General features: G+C 41.3%; 1 protein-coding gene across 1 annotated transcript; it reads left to right on the top strand.

Annotated features, from left to right (window-relative positions):
• The first annotated feature begins 510 nt into the window (after positions 1-510).
• LOC137264898 (uncharacterized) lies at positions 511-19745 on the top strand. Its single transcript, XM_067800256.1, has 7 exons — positions 511-703; positions 2444-2632; positions 3753-3948; positions 4905-5026; positions 6193-6852; positions 7354-7376; positions 18525-19745. Exons 1-7 carry the CDS (start codon positions 511-513, stop codon positions 19743-19745), a joined length of 2604 nt encoding a protein of 867 aa, XP_067656357.1.
• Positions 19746-20327: the final 582 nt, after the last annotated feature.

The raw sequence follows: 20327 nt of genomic DNA, 5'->3' as shown, positions 1-20327 counted from the left end.
ATACGAATCGCGAGATACTATGAATATTCTGCTATTGCATTTACTGCTTGTAAAGTGTGACGTGATTGTTACTCGTGATTACTCTAGTAAACGCATAACTGCGTCTGACACACACTCTTGCACAGCGCATGTTTATAGGTGAGTATTTTCCTTATGAGAAAACTCGTTCATGTTGTGTAGGTGCATCGCGGAGGGGAGCTTTATCGTGCCCTCAGTTCTTACCACTCCACACAAAGCTTGCCGCATACGCTGCTGAAGGATGCTATATACAGTTCAGTGCGAGGAGCTTGCAATGAAACCGATCAACTCGACCAGTAGAAACAATCGACATTTTGTACTGATGTAAAACGTGCATGGTGTATATACAGTGATATGAGAGTGGTTCTTTAAAAGGTTAGATTACTGAATCTCTGCAGTGTATCATTTATACGCCGAGCTCTTTAGCATACACATACATTGTACACTTTTTACCCATGACCTTTCTTTTCTTTCTTTTTTTTAGGAATTATTATGGACGTATACGCTTGCGGATTTAATGGATTTCAACAAATATCTCACCTGCACGAGCGAAATGCTCAACACAAATCCACACAGACCCCTGTTCTGCCATATTTTGAAAGCCCAGTCAAACTGAGTGTGAGAACAAATAGTCTCTCCGCTTGTTTGATCACATGGTCAAAGTTGCGTTTCCAACGCAACTCAGGTATGATTTTGTTTGCAAATCGTTTAGTTGTACTATGTAACATATGTTATAGTATCAGTTACAGTTTCTCATCAAAGTACACAGTCTATTGTGTTTATTCGAATCCACATCCTCACTCAGGCACCAAATCACCTGCACACAAAGTCAGCCGTCTAACCCACTCAGCCACCGTGACTTCCACACAAAAGGAAGTCGGACAACTGGTAGTCTAGACAACAGAGTTAGTGTACCCCTGAATAGTATCATATATACAGATGTACGTGGGTCTGTAATTATCTCCGTGGGTAGGAGATCAATCTTTCGGAGGAATTTATAGCACTGGTCTCAACATAGTGTTAAAGGATTGACATCCATTGACAATGAGAAAACAAAGTTAACACAGATGAAGAAAAGGTGTAACCAACTGATATGATCTCTTAATTATTATTTGAAACATTCACTAACACCTGACACCTATATACTGATGCTTAGTCGTATTCAGTTTTGATAGTAACACATGATGCCATTATCTTAATTGCAAATGAACTCCAGTGATAAGAGAGATTAAGAGAGACTACCGGCCCCAGAACATATCTTCAGCTGAGAAGAAATATAAAAGAGGCATTCTGATCAATGCGGATATTAAAATTAAATTTTTCGAAATATTTGAAAACTTTTTCAGATGACATGTACATATGCCATAGACACTGTAATCTTGACATGTTCCAGCATACAGTGATTAACATACAAATCATTTTGACCTTATCTCTGTATCAGGTGCTTTTCTGTTCGAAAATTCATTGGCATAAATATCTCTTGGCGTTACCTGAGGTATTCAAATTGCCTGGGTCAAGAATTCAAGTTAGAACTGGTCTTCAGCGACAAATGCTTATAGGGGGTCGGATGGTCAGACTCGCTGTCATTGTATCCCAACTGCGTAGGTCGATGTTCATGCTGTTGACCTCTGGATTGTCTGGTTCAGGCACTATTGTTTACAGACCGCCACCATATAGTTGGGATATTCCTTAGTACGGCGTTAAACAGCAACAAATAAACAATCATGGACCAAGAGATATGATACGTTCTGTCGTTGTGGTCTTACGTTTTGACCAATGCGTATGTAGAGAGTTAGTATAAATAGCAGTTTAAGTAAACTTAGTCTCAGTTCTTTTCCTTACACTCCACTACTGCGTCTAACAAACCCTAGTAGGAGGTTGCGTCAGGTAACCTTTGAGCGACCTATGACCGTCCAATCAAACGCGAGAAGGCCGAACGGATTTAACCAATCAGACAACGGCTATTGTTTAGGGTATGGCGGGACTTTAAAAATCGCTAGTCACGGACACTGATCCCTCAATAAACGAAAGTCCTTATAAAACACATGTACTTGAACTGCAGTGTATATGCACAGGACATTCTGATGACATGGTTATCATTAGATAATATTTCCGCAAGCTGACATTCTTGAATATTGACAAAAACGCTATTTTTAGTGACTGTTTACTCTCTATTGACAGTTAATGTAGCGTGCTTCATGTGCATTACCCGGTATCGATCGTAATAGCATTCGGAATCGTTCGGGTACAAACCTTTCTGAGGTAAAAGTTCAAAAGGTAGGTGCGAATGTCCACTATCGCGATTTCGTAAGCTGTGTTCTGATTGGTCAATCTCAAAGGCAACCTCCTATTAGGTTTCGCTAGACGCAGTAGTGGAGTGCAAGGTTACTTAGACTGGTATAAATAGTAACTGTGTTTTCTATAGCGTCTACGTACACGGAAGATTCATGTTGTCCCGTGGCGACAAGCTGGATCAGGACGGTGTACAAGACAGCAGCGGGACAATATGTCATCGGGAGTTTGACCGACGTGCCCAACTCCACATTGAACGTAGAAGTGGACACTCGGATAGACGATATTATTGGAGGAGAGGACAAATTATATTGTATACACGGTATGTATTTAATAATACTGCAGAACAGTAAAATGGCTCGGATATTTGGTCCAGGCAGGGAAAGAGCTACTCTGTGACATTGTAAGTGTAAAATAGAAGTCGTGCTGTCACATATACACCTGAGCGCCTTATTAAACAAGAAACGCTAAAAGCAAACATAAGAGGTGACTTATTGGACAAGGTGGTCAGGCTCTGTATATTGACTGATTATGGGATGTTATTTGCTCATATTATCAATCACTGGATCGTCAAGTCCAGACATGTCTGTGTAGTCGCCCAACGTGTATAAAGTAACCGTAATTTTGCTGTAACATTACTATTTTACGTATACATGTATATACTATGTTATGCCTTGAAGGAGCGTTCGTCTAGCGGGATGTTTAAAGCGTTCACTCACCAGTCTTATGACCTGAGTTAGGTTTATTCCCGATACTTCCTGTCATTCCTGTCGTGGTTGTGTCGTCAGGCAATCCTCAACCCGCTTCAGACCTCATGTCAGGCAAATAAGAATCTAGAACCAAGGTCCCGTTTCTCAAAGCGATTGTTGCCCGTGACAGGCCTTCAGCAACCCATGCTTGCTATAAAAGGCGATTTTTCTTGTCGTAAGAGGCGACGAACGGGATCGGGTGGTCGGCCTCGCTGACTTGATTGACACATGCCATCGGTTCCCAATTGCGCAGATCGATGCTGTTGATCACTGGATTTCCTGGTCCAGACTCGATTATTTACAGACCGCCGCCATATAGCTCTAATATTGCTAAGTGTGGCGTAAAACCGAACTCACTCAATCACTTAAAGCAATCGTCTCGTTAAGTCAATGTTAACCCATAGCCGTAACGTTACACTCACTTTTTGAAGTGGATCCAGATTTGTCAGGTTTATACCCGTGACCATTGGTACAGGCGTCTAAGATGTGCATCTCTTTCGGCACCGATACACCGTGACATAAATGGCATCTTGAACCATTTTTGTACTTGGTAAATGTTGTGGCGATAAAGGAACGAGATCTCTTACAAACAGATTGTAACCGACTAAAGCAGTCACTGTCGTGAGTGAATTGTTAAATTTAATATCCTGCTACTTAACTGGCGTATATTAATCCTGTGACTGCTATTTCCAGATGGAGGAAGATTATCAGAGATCGTGGATGGAGGCACTTGCAGTGCAGAGGATAATCCACGTAAAGGCTCGGATGGAAAGGTTGCGTTTTTGAGACAAGTTTTTACACTCTCTCCAGTCACGACCCTGTCTTGTGGCAAAGAACATGTTCTCTTCCTCACGAAACACGGCCATGTTTACAGTTTTGGACTTGGGAGGTAGGTAGTTGAATGATTAATGGTGATTATGTCGTTCGTTGTTTTCACTGTAAATGCCCAAGACGTGTTTTCACTTAGACTGCTGGACGCTTCGGAGACGGTGAAAGGCAGTCACGTGACGGTGAAAGGCAGTCACGTGACATGTTCACATGGTCAAGCGGTAATGGGGAATATGGAATCGTGTAATAAATACTGACATTTCGAGTCATGAGTTACTCTAATAATTTGCAGAAAATGTATTTGCAATTTCACCAACATGTGTTAGAATAATTCTAACTGAAACAGCGTTATTCCTTGCGATCGTTTCTGTCTACTTAAATATCTGCTCATGATATATTCACTATCTCGTGAGAAATTATCCATGACCCCTTCTCTCCTTGAATGTAACATTTTTTTCGTTTTGATGTGGTGACAAATGTAAAAGCGATTTTCACATTTGTACATATTATCCCCTATCAACGCAAACAATTTTGAAGTCAGTCTTCCTTTATTTATGTCTGGATGTCTCAAACAGTACAAGTCTGGAATCCTAGTAGCCAGACTAATGTGGATCACACTAACGGGAACTAGACTAACGTGGATCAATATCTGAATCCTGATTGAAGGGGTCCAGACTATTGTGGATCAATATCTGAATCCTGATTGAAGGGGTCCAGACTAACGATCAATATCTGAATCCTGACTGAGGGGGTCCAGACTAACGTGGATCCATATCTGAATCCTGACTGAGGGGGGTCCAGATTATGGTGGATCAATATCTGAATCCTGATTGAAGGGGTCTAGACTAACGTGGATCAATATCTGAATCCTGACTGAGGGGACCTGACTAATGTGGATCAGACTAATGGGAGCGGTATTGAACGGGTATACAAATGCTACAATGATACAATCTAACATGGACTCAGTTGGTCCAGATGGAGATGCCAGTACTATGGAGGTTCCACCGTGTGTTGTAGCCGTGGTCAGCTGGGTCATGACTCTGTGGAGGAGGAGACGGAGCCAAGGATGGTGGACTGTCTCGACGGCCTCCGTGTTGTGGGTGTGGCAGCCGGGGGATGGCATTCAGCAGCCATAACAGGTACCATAGATACTGATATACATGTCTCGATGTATACATATACATATACTCATCTCGATGTCTTTGCTTGCCAGTCCTGGACTGAGAGGTTTGTGTGACTCCAATTTATCCGTCCATGGTCAAAGTGCAAATCGCTAAGGCGTCATGTGAGCAACGTGAACTCCGAGAGACCACAACAAACATATTTTATTTGTAAAGGAAAACACGTTTGGCTATGTGCAATTCTCTTATAACTTAAAACTTTGGGTGGTCGGGGGAGGACCACTGGCTCTTCACGCCGAAGATTCCAGTTGTATGCCCCACATGGGTACAGTGTGTGAAGCCCATTTCTGGTGTCCTCGTGTCATTGGTAAAGGGAACTTACATCAACTTGCATACGAGGATTCCAAGTTTGAATTTATCATTAGCAACCTATGGCTCGGTTGCAAGGTTCCTTGTTGGATCGTACTTTACAGTGTCAATCACTCGATTACGTGATCCAGACTTGAGGATATAAATGAGTGCAGAGCTAACCAACAGACAAAGTGTCATAACGACTTGATCATTATAACTCTTGAACCAACGGGACCATACCGGTTCTCATGTTGTATTGAGGGATAAATATGGGATCACATGAAAGCACAAGTGTCCCCCTTTTTTTACATTTTTTTTTCACAAGCCATGCGAAACAACGTTTATGAAGAACCTGGAAGAAAATAAAGGAACACTTGTCCTTTTACTTGGTCCTCTTTTTCCCCTCAGTATGTATGAAAGCGGCAAATGACCTCTACCAGCGTCTCTTTGGTAGCCCCCGCCCCCCTCGCCTTCCCCTATCAAGTTGAATTGATGATACAGGGAGTTATGAAACAGATACGGGTGATAAATATTAAAGCCGTCATGGCCGGTCCACGTTGAACATCAAGCCAATACTTGTCGTAAGCGGAATAACCTGGCCGGTTGTGACATCCGTGGTGCCCAAACCAAAGTTTCAAAGCTGAGTGGCACCGTTCTTAATAAATGAAACAGGTTTTAGTACTATGTTAGTACTTCTGCCCTTATGATTACGTGTATTTGTATATAGTGCATTATGATTTAGCCTTTTTGTACCCCAACTAATACAAATACGTTTTGGTGTTCTGTGATGTGTATGTTCTATTCAGGCGACTGAATTTAATCTTTGCTTGTAGCAAGTGGTGATCTGTTTACATGGGGATGGAATGAAAGTGGCCAACTTGGACACTCGACTGAACAAGTGGTCAACGTGGATGCCACTGCATTACACCATGCTAATATAGGACAGGCATCTGGAGACTCACAAAATCTTGCTCAGATCAGCCCAACTGAAACTACCAATTCCGAGTCAGAACAAATGAAAGTTTCACAAAGCCGCTATTCTCCTTTTAATTTTGAAGACAAAAGTTCCAGTCCAACACAACGTCATCCAGCCTGTTTGGATTCCATCAACAGAAAAACCAGAAGCCTTGGTACTAGAAAGGAATTAACAGAACCTCACAATTCGGTCATGATCAACGAGGTGGAACTTGATTCTGGATGTGGAGATGGTGAAACAGTTGAACAAGGGACGGATGAAAATGAGGATCAGGGAAAGCTTGTAGAAGAGGATGGGGGGAAGGTTGTAAAAGAAGATTCGGGGAAAATTGTAGAAGAGGATCCGGGGATGATTATAGGTACTTATAAGGAGAAGGATGTAGATGAGCTACAGAAGAAGTTTGTCAATAAGGCCAGACTCTCACTGATAAGTTCCCCGCTGTTGGTGTCGTCACTCCCAGATGACTACACGGCTGTCAAGGTGTCGTGTGGATCTCGCCATACTGCCGTTGTCACAGGTATGTTTGCTGTGTACTTTGGAGCCCATTATGCAAGTTTACCAAGAATAATCATCTATTATTTAAGATTATTTGTCTGTTAAATGATTTCCGTCATGTAGCTAGGATATTGCTCAGTGCCGCAATAGGTCTGAAGAAAGGTCCAATGACATAAGTACCGGGTTCACACACTAACTTTGAAAAGTAACCTAATCTTTCTTGAAGTGACAGACTATTTAATGAAGTTAGTGTAAGAGTTCTTGGTTCTTTTATGTTTATTGTTCCTTTTCAGATGACGGTGTTTTGTATACATCAGGATGGAACAAGTACGGTCAGTTAGGCCAAGGTCACACAAGGTCATCTGATGTCTTTAAACCGGTGTCCTTGACCTCAGTGAAAATTATTGACGTTAAGTGTGGATGTTGGAACACTGTGATCCTTTCAGAAAGTGAGACTTTATCCGCTACGTGATAAACACAAAAGTGTCCTAGGCCAAATTCTAGAAAAGTTCTTATCTTTTAGGATCTCTACAAAGTCGTGTTGCGGTTATCGTTACTGCCAGGAGGGAATCAAGACAACAGACTATGTACATGGAATGCTTGGAAATATGATGTTTATATTTTCCTATCTTATGTTTTCACAAAAGTTTATTACATTCCCTTTCCTTTTCTGGAATGACATTCGAATTCCGTTGATGACGAATGCAAGCATAGGCCACCATTGCGGGTCACGCAATCGATAACCTTTGCCCCGGTTTACTATCCAGCCTTCCTAGTATATATAACATGTAAATAGGGCGATATGATCGAAAACCGGACAATTGCCCACTCATCAATTAATATATTGTATTTTTAAGGTCTCACAAGTATCAAAAGCACTTGTCCATATTTCTGATATATGTAGGAGGCATATTGTTATTTCTTATTGTATTGCCAAAGACGAGTTCCTATGCCGGAAGTATACAAATTTGGTCATCAGTTTTTGACTTCGCTAACTCCGGCCATCTGACTAGTTAACACATTACGCTGAATGAATGTGTTTCTTTAAAAAATATTTTGAAAGTTATGAAGATAAGTTAAAACAACATAGGTTGCAAAAAGTTTGAATTTCCCTCTCATTTTTGCACGTGCACGTGTCATTTTATCAACCAATTTGATTGCACTGACGACCTAATTTTGTTTACGTAACTCGGTTTATCAATTTTCTGACACGCAGTGGGGGCCTGTGGGACTGCAGTTGATGAGAAAATAATTATAGCGTAACCTTTTTAAATCCAAGCCGATGAACCATTAATCTTCGCCCAAAGATAAAGCTGACTGTCCTTAATTTTGACACCGAGAGCATTATTTTGTGTATTTCTACTATTATAATAGTGTTAATAATAAGTTGAGGATGATCATTTTACGAAAGGATACAAGAAATATGCAAGGACTAACTGGTTCATATCTTTGGTTAGTTCTTGTTTCAGTATGTACATATTTTGTTTATAATTATTATTCCCCGCCGCGCGTATAGCATAATAAAGCATTAGGCCCGTCCGTCCGTCCGTTCGTAAGTATTTTAAGAGCAATTCAATAGATTCTTTTCATATTTGGTACCTAGGTTTATCATAGTAAAACGCAGACCTCAGTCAGTTTGTGGCTTTTACCTTCTTTTCAAGGTCACAAGGTGACTTTAACCTTTTACGTTTGTCAGCGATATATCTCAAGAACCATCCCCTGGATTTTCTTCATATTCAAGCTTATTCTATGAAAGGTGCAGGGCCCAGTCTATTTTGGTGACCTTCACTTAATTTTCAAGGTCATGGCGACATTTTGAAGATTTTTGTCATGTTAAGCAGCATGTTAACCTTGTCAGCGAGATATCTCAAGAACCATCTACAGGATTTTCTTCATGTTCAGTTCCAAACGTATTCTGGGGAATTAAGGCACAGGGCCCGGTGGATTTTGGTGACCTTCATATAATTTTTAAGGTCATGACGACACTTTGAAGATTTCATCATGCTAAGCTGCATGTTAAGCTTGTCGGCACGATATCTCAATAACCATTCACTGGATTTTCTTCATATTCAGCTCCAAAGCCCAGTCGATTTGGGTGACCTTCACTTCGTGTTCAAGGTCACGGAGATACTTTGATGATTTCAGCATGTCCACCTGCTTGTTAAACTTGTCAACACGATATCTCAAGAACCGGTCACTGGATTTTCTTATTCATCACCAAGCTTCAGGCATTTAACTTCATCTTAAACTACTACCTTCGTTTTCATGATTTGATAATTTGCCCCGCCGGATTATGCCACCTTAGTGACTCTACTTGTTTCACAAATAACAAGAAATAGTTTAAGTGTCTGCTTTCCTGGTGGACGAGAGCAGAGGCACCAGAGAATTGTCAGTCTTGAATACTGCCGAAACAGGTTTCACTGGGTGCATGCATTTATATAACTCGACCCTGACTGCCAAGTTTAACAAAGCATGGGAGTTTCTTTTTTAATGTGTGATGATAAAATTTAAAACTATATTGTCCACCCAAACGTCACTTGTACCGTCACACTACGAACAAAACTCATATTATGTTCATGGGCTGAGTTTCTGGATGGTGTGAGTCGACAAGACAATATGGATCATCTGTGGTCTCAAAACCTCCTGTGTCACTGAGCTCAAATTCACCCGTTGACGCCTTTGGGTGGGACAATGTCTGCCACACGTGTTTTATTTCAGACTGGATGAAAGCAGTAGCATATATCCTTCACATGTTGAACTCATATCATCTAAGTCTGCTGTGCTGTTACCACCAGACACTCTGTGCAGCTAGTAAAAGCTGTGTCCAAACAATAAAGGCTGCACAGGGGCCTGAATGTTGCTGTACAGATTTTGAATGGCAATGACATTTGTCTCAATACTGCACTTTGACTTGAAGTTCAGTACAACCCTCAACTTTTTCTGAAGCCTCTGGATATTCATCCTTAAAGCAATCTTTTGTGTCTCTCTTTCGCCGCATGTCTGTCATTAGAAACCAGACTCTGCAAGGCAGAAACATGTCGACCGCATGTTTCATCAAGATAGAGGGAGACAACCAGTATTCCTCCCCTTCTTAGCTCTCTACCTCTCATCAGCAAGAACATCTCTCAGTCTGAAAGACTGGTCACGAAGGGCCTTTTCTTCCTCTGCAGAACTGTCAGGGTAGATATACAGTGATTCCTTATACGGAACCGGTGTCCTGGACAGCCAATGGGCAGCGAGCATACACATGATGAAATGCATTGAGTTGGACGGTACACACTGTTTATAGAAGTCTACACCTGTTGCAAGAGCGAATACATTGTCCATCCTCAAAAGGTAAGATGGAGGATCTGGGATAATGCCAGAAAGGCGTCTGAATAAAGAACTGAAGTCGTTTAAAGACTGGTCTTCATAGATAACTTGGAACTGCCTTTCAGAACCATGGCGTCCCTTCAGAATATCCAACAGGTCCTTCAGGAACGTCATTGAAGTGGCTCCATCTCCTGTCCCGTAGTCACCAATGTTGAACACATGCTCTTTGAAGGGAATTTCTGGCACCAGTTTCAGTAGCTTGTCCTTCACAGGGTTCATTAACTGGACTGTCTGAGGGCTCCATAATTTCCACACCCTGTTTGACCACAGGGTACATAGTCCTTCCCTTGAGTGTTGTATCAGGTACAAGTGGCCTGATACTTACTTATCTTTGGTTGTAGACTCTTTCATGAAAACATTTTAGTTTTGGCCTTGAGGGTCAGGAATCTTTCTGAAAAATAGAACCAGTGTTTCATAGCAACTGTTTAGATTTACATGCTTGTCTTTGTCCCTACCGGAGCGGTAGGAGAGCCTAGAAACGTTTGTTAAAGCGTTTGCTTGTCACACTGAAGACCTTGGTTGGATTCCCAACATGGTGACAATGTAGGAAGCCCATTTCTGGCGTCCTCCGCATTGGTTTTGCTGGAATGTTGGTAAAAGCATCCTCGATATCTCCAGGGTGTACGTTCTGAAACGTTTCCACTATACCCAGGGTGCATCTACGGGCATCTACGATAATTGTATTACCTCCCTTTGTTGGCTTCGCATGCTCACAGTAGCCAGTCAGCTAAGCCACCGTTACTACCTACCGACCTTGCCAGTGTTAGCAGAGATAGCGGTCGCAGCTGCGAAGGTTTGGTCGCAGAGCGACTCAGATTTGAGGGAAATTACACAGACAAATTGGCAGATCCGAAACTTTAGAAACATATATGCAAGAATCCCTTGTACCTCTTTCAGAGAACCTCTGCATGGCTTGTGTTGTCTTTTTTAATCGGTTACATAATTTAGAAAGCGACAGTGAGTTGTGATCGCTACCCTGAAGTTCCCAGCGTAGACACCTGATTGGCTAAAAGCCAACCAAGGAAGGTAATAAATTTATTGGGCTGAACCGTAGATGCATCCAGGGTATAGTCGAGATTTATCGGAATGTATATCCTGGAGATATCGAGGATGTGGAAAAGCGTCGTAAAACTAAAACCACTCACTAGACACTCACTCACCCTCTTTATACTTGCTAACTTAATATTCCCAGATTAAGTGAAATGCTTGGTCCTGACTATGTTAAAGAAGATGTTCATCCACATATCATATCCTCACTGAGTCTTCCTATGCCTCATTAATGTACACAGACGTTTAGCCCATTTCTTGAGTTGGCCACAGCGACAAATGAATAATTGATTATTCTCAGCAACTGGCCAACTGACAAAAAATCTACTTTTTAGTCATTGTGGTTGTGTACGGGAATACTAGGATGTTGTTAGCACGCACGTATTCTTCTGCCGTTGAAGATGTTATGCTGACAAGTATGACATAGTTTAGTAAACTTTTACCATGTGATTATTTTCCATTTGGACCTTTGTGTCTGAGTGTCGTGAGTAGGTTTAAAGTTAAGTCATATCGACAATACGTGTAGTTCAGTATTATCGTGAGGACAGAAAGTCACCATTGAGAATAAATATAGGAACATACTTTATAAAAAGCTGTCATCAAAAGACAGTGTAACTACTAGATTATCACATATGGTATTAAAATTATTTTGAGAACATAAAAAAATTAAACTATTTATTGACAAACACTATAACAGTGGACTGGAGATCGTGGGGAGTTGATTCCTACATGCCTCCCCATTAGACTTAAGCCATCCCTGTGTGGCTATAACACATGATCTGTATCGTGTGTATAACACGTGATCTGTATCGTGTGTATAACACGTGATCTGTGTCGTGTGTATAACACGTGGGCTGTATCGTGGGCATTAGCTGTGGACTATATTTTTCCAATGTCATGTGAACTGTATTCAAGGTATAACACGTGGACGGTATCATGGGTTTAACACATAGACTGCATTGTGGACATAATCCGTGACATGTAGCGCATAACGTGTGGACTATACAATGGGTATAACACATAAACTGTATTCAGGATATAACATAGACTGTCTTAAAGGTATAACATGTGGATTGTGCTGTGGGTATACCATGTGGACTGGATTCAAGGTATAACAAGCCGACTGCACTCAAGCTATAACACGTAGACTGTATTCAGGGCATAACACATGAACTGTATGGTGGGTACAACACGTGTAGTGTATTGTGGTATAACAGGTGAGCTGTATTGTAAGTTTAACTAACTATGCTCAACTTGTTGACTTACCACGGGTATAAAACGTGGACTGTATTATTTGTATAACACACGTCATTGTGGAATAACAAGTGGAGTGTATTGTTGGTTTAACACATACACTGTTAAAAACACGCAGCCTGTATTTGAAATGTATTAAAGGTTTAACAATCTGTGTTTTATACTGTTTTTAATTTGGTTCTATTGTGGAATCCTTGCCATCTACTGCTTGGTGAATTTTATTATTATCAATCTTATTGGTATAACCACATGTTCCAGGTGAATAGTAGGCTTGACTTTAAACACATCTCTTACCAATATACTGTGGTTGGTTGGCTGGTTGTTTAAGTCAGACATATACATGTCGATATATCAAATTCACTGTCATCAGAAACTGGGTGTCTACTGTCACATATATTCACAACGGATGTAGAATGAGTACTAAATTTACAGACAAAACTTCTTTATTCTGTATAGGCAACGTTTCGACATAGATACTAACGTCGTCGTCAAACAAGTGATGCATGAAAAGTGATTTTTGGTGACAGTCTAAGTAAACTTAGCCCCAGTGTTATTCGTTACACTCCTACACTGATCTTGGGGAAAATAGCATTCGGAATCGTCCGGGTACAAAGCCTTGCTTGGGTAAAAGTTCAAAAGGTATCTTGTTTGAGTGGCATTTTAGAAGTTGAGGTGTACAAATAGGACAAATTGTTATGGATAACAACTTCTTTATTGCGTGATTGCGACGTTTCGATACAGATTCTTGTACCGTTGTCAAGCAGGAATGATGCATGAAATCCAGAAAACACACACACACACACACACACACACACACACACACACACACACACACACACACACACACACTTGGTAGAGGAGTGCATCATAAGCAGATGGAGTGAAGTAACCTTGGTCACGGTTGATGGTGAGCTTGTAGCGTTTGATGTGGAATGGCTTCGGTGAGCTTGCGTTTGGTGAAGTCCGTTTGGTTGTTGGCTACGATTTTGATATCAGACCACTTTATTTGATGATTAGGACTTTCTTTGATGTGCTCCGAGATGGCTGATTTGCTGTCCGAATTGGTAGCAGAGGTGCGATGTTCTTTGACTCGCGTTTTGATGGGTCGTGATGTTTCACAAATATATCTTTGTCCACAATCACAGTTTATTTTATAAATAACACATTTAAGGCTGTTGTTGTTGACAGTGGGTTGTTTTCTTCCGTTAGCATGCAAGAGGTTGTTGAGACTGGGGGACGCTGAGAAGGTTGTGTCAATGTTAGCTTGTTGTTTTAAGAGCCGGCTGATCTGATGCAATATTTTTTCCAGTGCAGGGATCTTGAAGTCGCAATTAGTTCAAAATATATGTTACAATGTCCACTTTCGCGATTTTGAGTTGTGCTCTCATTGGTCAATCTCAAAGGTCACCTGACACGCCCTCCTACTAGGTTTTGTTAGACCCAGTGTACGAGTGTAACGTATAACACTGCTAAGTTTACTTTGACTGTTTTTGGTGAAGTACATGTATATACATGAGATGTTTGGACAATAGATGAGGGATGATGCGAAAATGAGTTGTTTATACAATAAAACGGGTTGATAATACAGATGGTATACACGATTAAGTAGGTTGATTGGAAGCCAGTAGAGAAGATGCACACGGTTGCATATATGAGAGATTAAGGATGCAGATTGGAAGTCAGGTGGGAACGATGTACATAGGTTGTTTACATGGGTGATGTTGGGAAGCCAGGAGTGAAGTGATGTTCCACAGTAATTCAAACTACTTGAAGCTGAACACATAGGGAAGATTTGCCTAGCTATCAACAGTGACGAAGGATAGGTCATCCCCAAGGCCTATCATCATATGCTGAATTAATGTTCATTTGACCCTACCCAACCGTCGTACATTTCCCCCTGTTTAACATCCCCTCACTTATTGCTTCACAAGAGTCTGACTATACGTAATAAAGAAGCTGCATGCCCATAAAATTAGTCCTCATTCTTCATCTACAAAACTTCTGGAATGCCAGTCAAAGAAGTCTCTACGGATGTGTTGATATCCTTTCCTGTAGATTTCACAACAGATTGTTCATGTTATTGTTCACCGGGATGTCTGATCACTGGATTGTCTGGCATATTGTTGAGTGCGGCATTAAATAACAAAGAAACTGAAAACTCTGTACCGTTTTATTTTGTTGCAATTTTTTTTAAAACGACGTTCAGTCAAGTACCGGTTATAACAACTACAGGTAAAAAAACGGTGACCCAGTTCAATATAGTCGCTTTTTGCGGAGTTAAATGAATGAATACTAGAATTAGTACTAGTTTTAGCTTTGAACCACCACATGCAGGTTGGTGGTTGGTTGGTTTTACAGTTTTAGGGCGACATGGGCCAATAAAAAGCCTATTTGCGCCCAACACATTTGACTTCATTTAAATTAACAACCGTATGTGACCGCATTGTAATTTCAAAGGGAATCGTTTAATTAAAATAAAAGAAACGGCAACAGTATCAATGTTAGTTTAGATAGATAAATAAGCATATCGACTAAAACCTCTGCTTAGTGTCACGGATTAAAACCTTAAGTAACCACTTTCATTTCTGAAAGACGAGATACTTGTTCATTAAAAAGGCAGTAGGTTCATATGACAGAGTGTTAAAATGTTTTAAAATCATAGACTTACATCTAAGCCATTCGAGAGAAGGTCTAGACAACATCATATTTACCAGAAGACGAGACAAAATCCATACATGATACTGGGGCCCAAAACTGTGTCTAATGAAAATACATCATCAACCTCAAGTACAGCATTTTTGAGATTGTGTCGAATGTTATTGGGCCCAGGGCATGTAATTAGAAAATGTTCGATATTTTCTGGCGTCTCCAAATTGCAATGGCCACATTTAGAACAGACCACCTTGTCTATAATTCTCCTGTAAGCATTCAGCCCACAGTGTCCAAGTCTAAGTCGTGAAAGAATAACCTCATCACGCCTTTTACGACGACGAATTTTATGACCAGCTTTCAAGGATGGTCTAAGTTTGTACATATGACGTCCGGTATTCCCCGTATCCCACATCTATCGCCAACTCATGGAAACAGATTTCGATAAAACATTTTCAAAATCTTTGGGGACTGGTTGAAATTCAGACAAATCAACTTGTGGGAACTGTAATCCAGATTTGGTTAAGTTATCTGCCATCTCATTCCCATGAATTCCAACATGTGCTGGGACCCACATAATGTTGCATGCAATGTACTTCATGTTTAAAGACATATCTAACTTTAATATCTCATGAACAATGTCATCTCTAGATCCAATTGCACCAGCTTCTATAGCTTTGATCGCTGCCATGGAATCTGTAAAGATAATGGCTTCATGATCATGTTCATGTACCCATCTCAATGCTTGCAAAATGGCCAAAAGTTCAACTGCAAAAACAGAAAGATAATCAGGGAATCTGAACACCTTACTGATCGATATATTGGGAATCCAGAGAGCCAAGCAGAACGACCATTTGATGGCTCTGTCAATGCTTCGGTGTATATATGTGTTAAGTCAGAATAATTTTCAGAAAGAACGTCTTGCGTTATCACTTTTATTATGTTTTGGTCCATTCTCTTCAACTGAGTTCATCATTCAGTCCAGGTTTCAGTAGAAGCCACGGTGGTGTAACAGGAGGAGCAGAAGGATCAACTAGGTTACAGTTGTAAATACCATGTTGATCAGCCAATCTCTGTATATTCAAGCCAAAGAGTAATGTGCCATGAGTCCAGTCACACATGTCATATTCCACACAATCATTAACAATCTCAGTGACTGCATGGTGATTGTTTTTAGTTTTCATTTTTAAAAAAATATTCAAAGATGCCTGTTGTCTTCGATAGTGAAGGGGCATTTCTGAACACTCAACTTGAAGCGCTGAGAGTGGAGTTGTAGCATACGCCCCAGTACATTTCTCAAAGCTTTCTCAAAGCTCAAAGCTGAATTCGGTCAAGCTTATTAAGGTGACACTTAGCTGCCGACATATAGACCTCGCAACCATAATCAAGTCTTGACAAGATGAGGGTCTTGTACAGCAATAACATATTTGACTTATCAGCACCCCACTTCGTTTTGGAAATACACCTTAATAAATTGTTGATCTTGTTACATGTGTTATACAAATGTGTGATGTGGTAAGACCATGTTAGTCTTTGATCAAAATACACACCAAGAAACTTGAACACTGACACCCTTTCCAGTTTATGCTGTCCACGAATTAGATGTCATGAGGAATTTTACGTCTAGTGATCATCATCGCCACTGATGCCACATGCAGGTACATAAGGTTGAATTGTTTCCCTTTGTTGGGCACATAGACTCATGACACCGATCTTGGCCGCTTGGCCCTGTCATCGGGTACTCATTTAAAATGATCTCTGGACCATGAAATAGGAACGTAGAAGAAATAAAAAGTCATGATTGTTCGGGGATTGTGACAAGCGTCACATTGCCGCGCATCCCGCGCGGATGACTAGGTGTATAAATGTTGGAAAAAACATCACGGTTGACAAAAGAAGCAATTTGCTGCGAGGCTTCGTGCACTTTTTGCAGTTCCAGCCTACTTACTCCACTGAATGAGTGTACAACCATGTATATAACAGTCATGAAGTTATACGTCCACGCATTTCGTCTTGTGGATTACCTGTGGATACCGCTTGGTAAGTTGTATCAATGTGATTCAGTAAATGGTTTGTATTCATTGTTAATACGGAAGAGGGCCAGTGAAACATGTTTTAAGTAAAGAATTTCAAAAACTAAAACGGAAAATAATCTGATACAAAATGTTTACTACACCGTCGTGCTTGTTGTAATGTCATAGCATCTCTGTTCAACATCAGATGGAATCTCACGTATTACAAACATCCTTGTATATCCGTACACAGCAAAACTGTAAGCTAAAATGTAGCTGTTTTAGTCAGTTGACTACAGTATTACATGAATGACAAAGGGAAGGATGCACACTAAATGACATAGACCATGCACTGCCATGTCAATTCACACGACAAACACATCAAAACCGATCTCTTCAACAAAATACACAAAACCATAGTATGACACACAGTTCCGTGAATCTGTAACAGTACATATGCAGTCAGACCGGTCAAGGCCCGGGGTAGAAGAGTCCTTCAGCAACCCATGCTTGCCATAAAAGGTGACTATCCTTGTCGTAAGATGCGACTAACGGGATCGGGTGGTCAGGCTCACTGCCTTGGTTGCCACATGTCACCGGCTCCCAATTGCGCAGATCAATTCTGTTGCTGTTGATCACTGGATTGTCTGGTGCAGACTCAATTATCTACAGATCGCCACTAGATATCTGGAATATTGCTTCGTACAGCGTGAAACTAAACCCACTCACTCATCTACACAATACAACCACCCAACCACGACACACAGTTTAGTGACACAGTAACATTACATATAGTCAGACCGGTGAAGGCCAGGGGTAGAATAGGCCGTCAGCAACCCATGCTTGCCATAAAAGGCGACTATGCTTGTCGCAGATCGATGCTCGTGTTGTTGATCGATGGATTGTCTGGTCCAGACTCGATTATTTACAGACCGCCGCCATATATCTGGAATATTGCTGAGTGCGGCGTAAAACCAAACTGACTCACTGACTCACTCACTCACATTTGCAGTTCAGACGTTGAGGAACTATGTGAGGATATGGTATATCTATGTACTTCTGTAACTCCTTCAAGACGATCGGCCCTTATTTGTGGATACAATTTAAGAACATTCTACGCAATATTAAGTTTCTTAAGCAATATTCCACCAATATGAGAACGGGGGACACCAGAAATGGGCTTCACACACTCAGACCGTGTTGGGAGTCGAACCCAGGTCTTCGGCCTGAAGATCTAACGCTTTAATCACTAGGTTCCCTTAGCTTACCGCTCCAGTAGGAACAAAGACAAGCAGGTAAAATGTAAACAGTTGCTATGAAACACCAATTCTACATTTCAGACAGATCACTGTCCTGCAAGACCGCACGTAATATGTTCTCACGAAAGATATACTGCAGTCTACAACAACTGAGAAGTATCAGGTCGGTTGTACCTTCCAGACGATACAACACTCAAGGGAAGGGCTATGTACCCTATGGTCAAACAGGGTGTGGAAATTATGGAAAAACGCTGAGCCTTCAGACAGTCCAGTTAATGAACCCTGTGAAGGACAAGCTACTGAAAATGGTGCCAGAAATTCCCTTCAAAGAGCATGTGTTCAACATCGGTGACTACGGGACAGGAGATGGAGCCACTTCAATGACGTTCCTGAAGGACTTGTTGGCCATTCTGAAGGGACGCCATGGTTCTGAAAGGCAGTTCCAAGTTATCTATGAAGACCAGTCTTTAAACGACTTCAATTCTTTATTCAGACGCCTTTCTGGCATTATCCCAGATCCTCCATCTTACCTTTTGAGGATGGACAATGTATTCGCTCTTGCAACAGGTGTAGACTTCTATAAACAGTGTGTACCGTCTAACTCAATGCATTTCATCATGTGTATGCTCGCTGCCCATTGGCTGTCCAGGACACCGGTTCCGTATAAGGAATCACTGTATATCTACCCTGACAGTTCTGCAGACGAAATAAAGGCCCTTCGTGACCAGAGTCTTTCAGACTGGGAGACGTTTTTGTTGATGAGAAGTAGAGAACTAAGAAGGGGTGGAATACTGGCTGTCTCCCTGTCGTGTGAATACGTTGATGAAACAAGCGGTCGAATCTCTTTTACCTTGCAGAACCTTGTGTTTCTAATGACAGACCTGTGGCGGGAATACAGAGACACGGGAAAGATAACCAATAAGGAATTCATCGACACCAATATAGCATACTGTCATTACAATATGAGGGATCTGAAGGCACCTTTTGACAATGGCACATCTGCAGTTAGGGAATCGGGCCTACGCCTGGTTTCATCTGACGTGGTCATCAACAATGACGTATTCTACTCCGCCTGGAAGGAGAAGAGGGACCTGGAAGGTGTTGATGACAGAGATGGATTCGCAAGAGCGTATGTGGCCGCCCACAGGAACTGGAGCAACAGCATCTTCATGGACGGCCTCTCCGACGATCGTTCACGAGAGGAGAGATTGGAAATTGTGAATGATTTATATGGCGACATTCAGGAACGAATTGCAAGCATGAATCCAGACGTCTTCAGAGATGACTTCTGCATCAACTACCTCATCATTATTAAGGAATAGGATCGATGGCATTGGTTCTAGATGCATCCTCCTTCAACTAACGTCTTAACTGCAACTGTCAAAAGCAAATAATTCCTTTAAAATTGAAAAGGAGCCCCCGTGAGATGGGAGAATCAGAACAATGTAGACTTGGTTCATTTCGGGTGTTAACATTGCAGAACGGTGGGGAATTTGATACGGTTCGGAGCTGTGAGACAGACTTCTGTTTTAGGTTAACAACAATGTAACTATCAAGATTACGCTGACGAGATTCTTGAGAGGCATTTAGTAGTCTGTATTCTAATATACGACAAAATGTTTTGGATGTCAGCTCCTTTATGTTTACACGTTTGTGGTCTATTCCTTGCCCCTTCGTCAGGTGGATGTCGAACTCGTCCACCTGACAAAAGGGCAAGGAATAGCCTAGAAACGTTGTGTAAACAATAAAGAAGAAGTTGACATCCATAACATTTTGTCGTATATAAGATCACGCTGGTCACAAATGCATGTCCGACCCGCGTCGGCCCCATATCGAACTGTGTTATGGGTATAACACTTTGACTGAATTTGATATGGCACATACACTGTATTTTTTATAACATG

Source organism: Haliotis asinina, chromosome 15 (assembly GCF_037392515.1).
Source record: "Haliotis asinina isolate JCU_RB_2024 chromosome 15, JCU_Hal_asi_v2, whole genome shotgun sequence".
Classification (NCBI taxonomy): domain Eukaryota; kingdom Metazoa; phylum Mollusca; class Gastropoda; order Lepetellida; family Haliotidae; genus Haliotis; species Haliotis asinina.
Note: the sequence above shows the minus strand (reverse complement) of the source record. Positions and strands in the feature narration are given on the sequence as shown.

What these genes read in the sequence shown, in the direction of transcription:
- LOC137264898 (XM_067800256.1), top strand. Translation starts at nt 511, where the DNA reads ATGGACGTATACGCTTGCGGATTTAATGGATTTCAACAAATATCTCAC. An exon ending in TACAGTTTTGGACTTGGGAG is followed by an intron (nt 3,949 to 4,904) that starts GTAGGTAGTTGA and finishes CGTGTGTTGTAG; the next exon opens with CCGTGGTCAGCTGGGTCATG. An exon ending in CCATACTGCCGTTGTCACAG is followed by an intron (nt 6,853 to 7,353) that starts GTATGTTTGCTG and finishes CTTATCTTTTAG; the next exon opens with GATCTCTACAAAGTCGTGTT.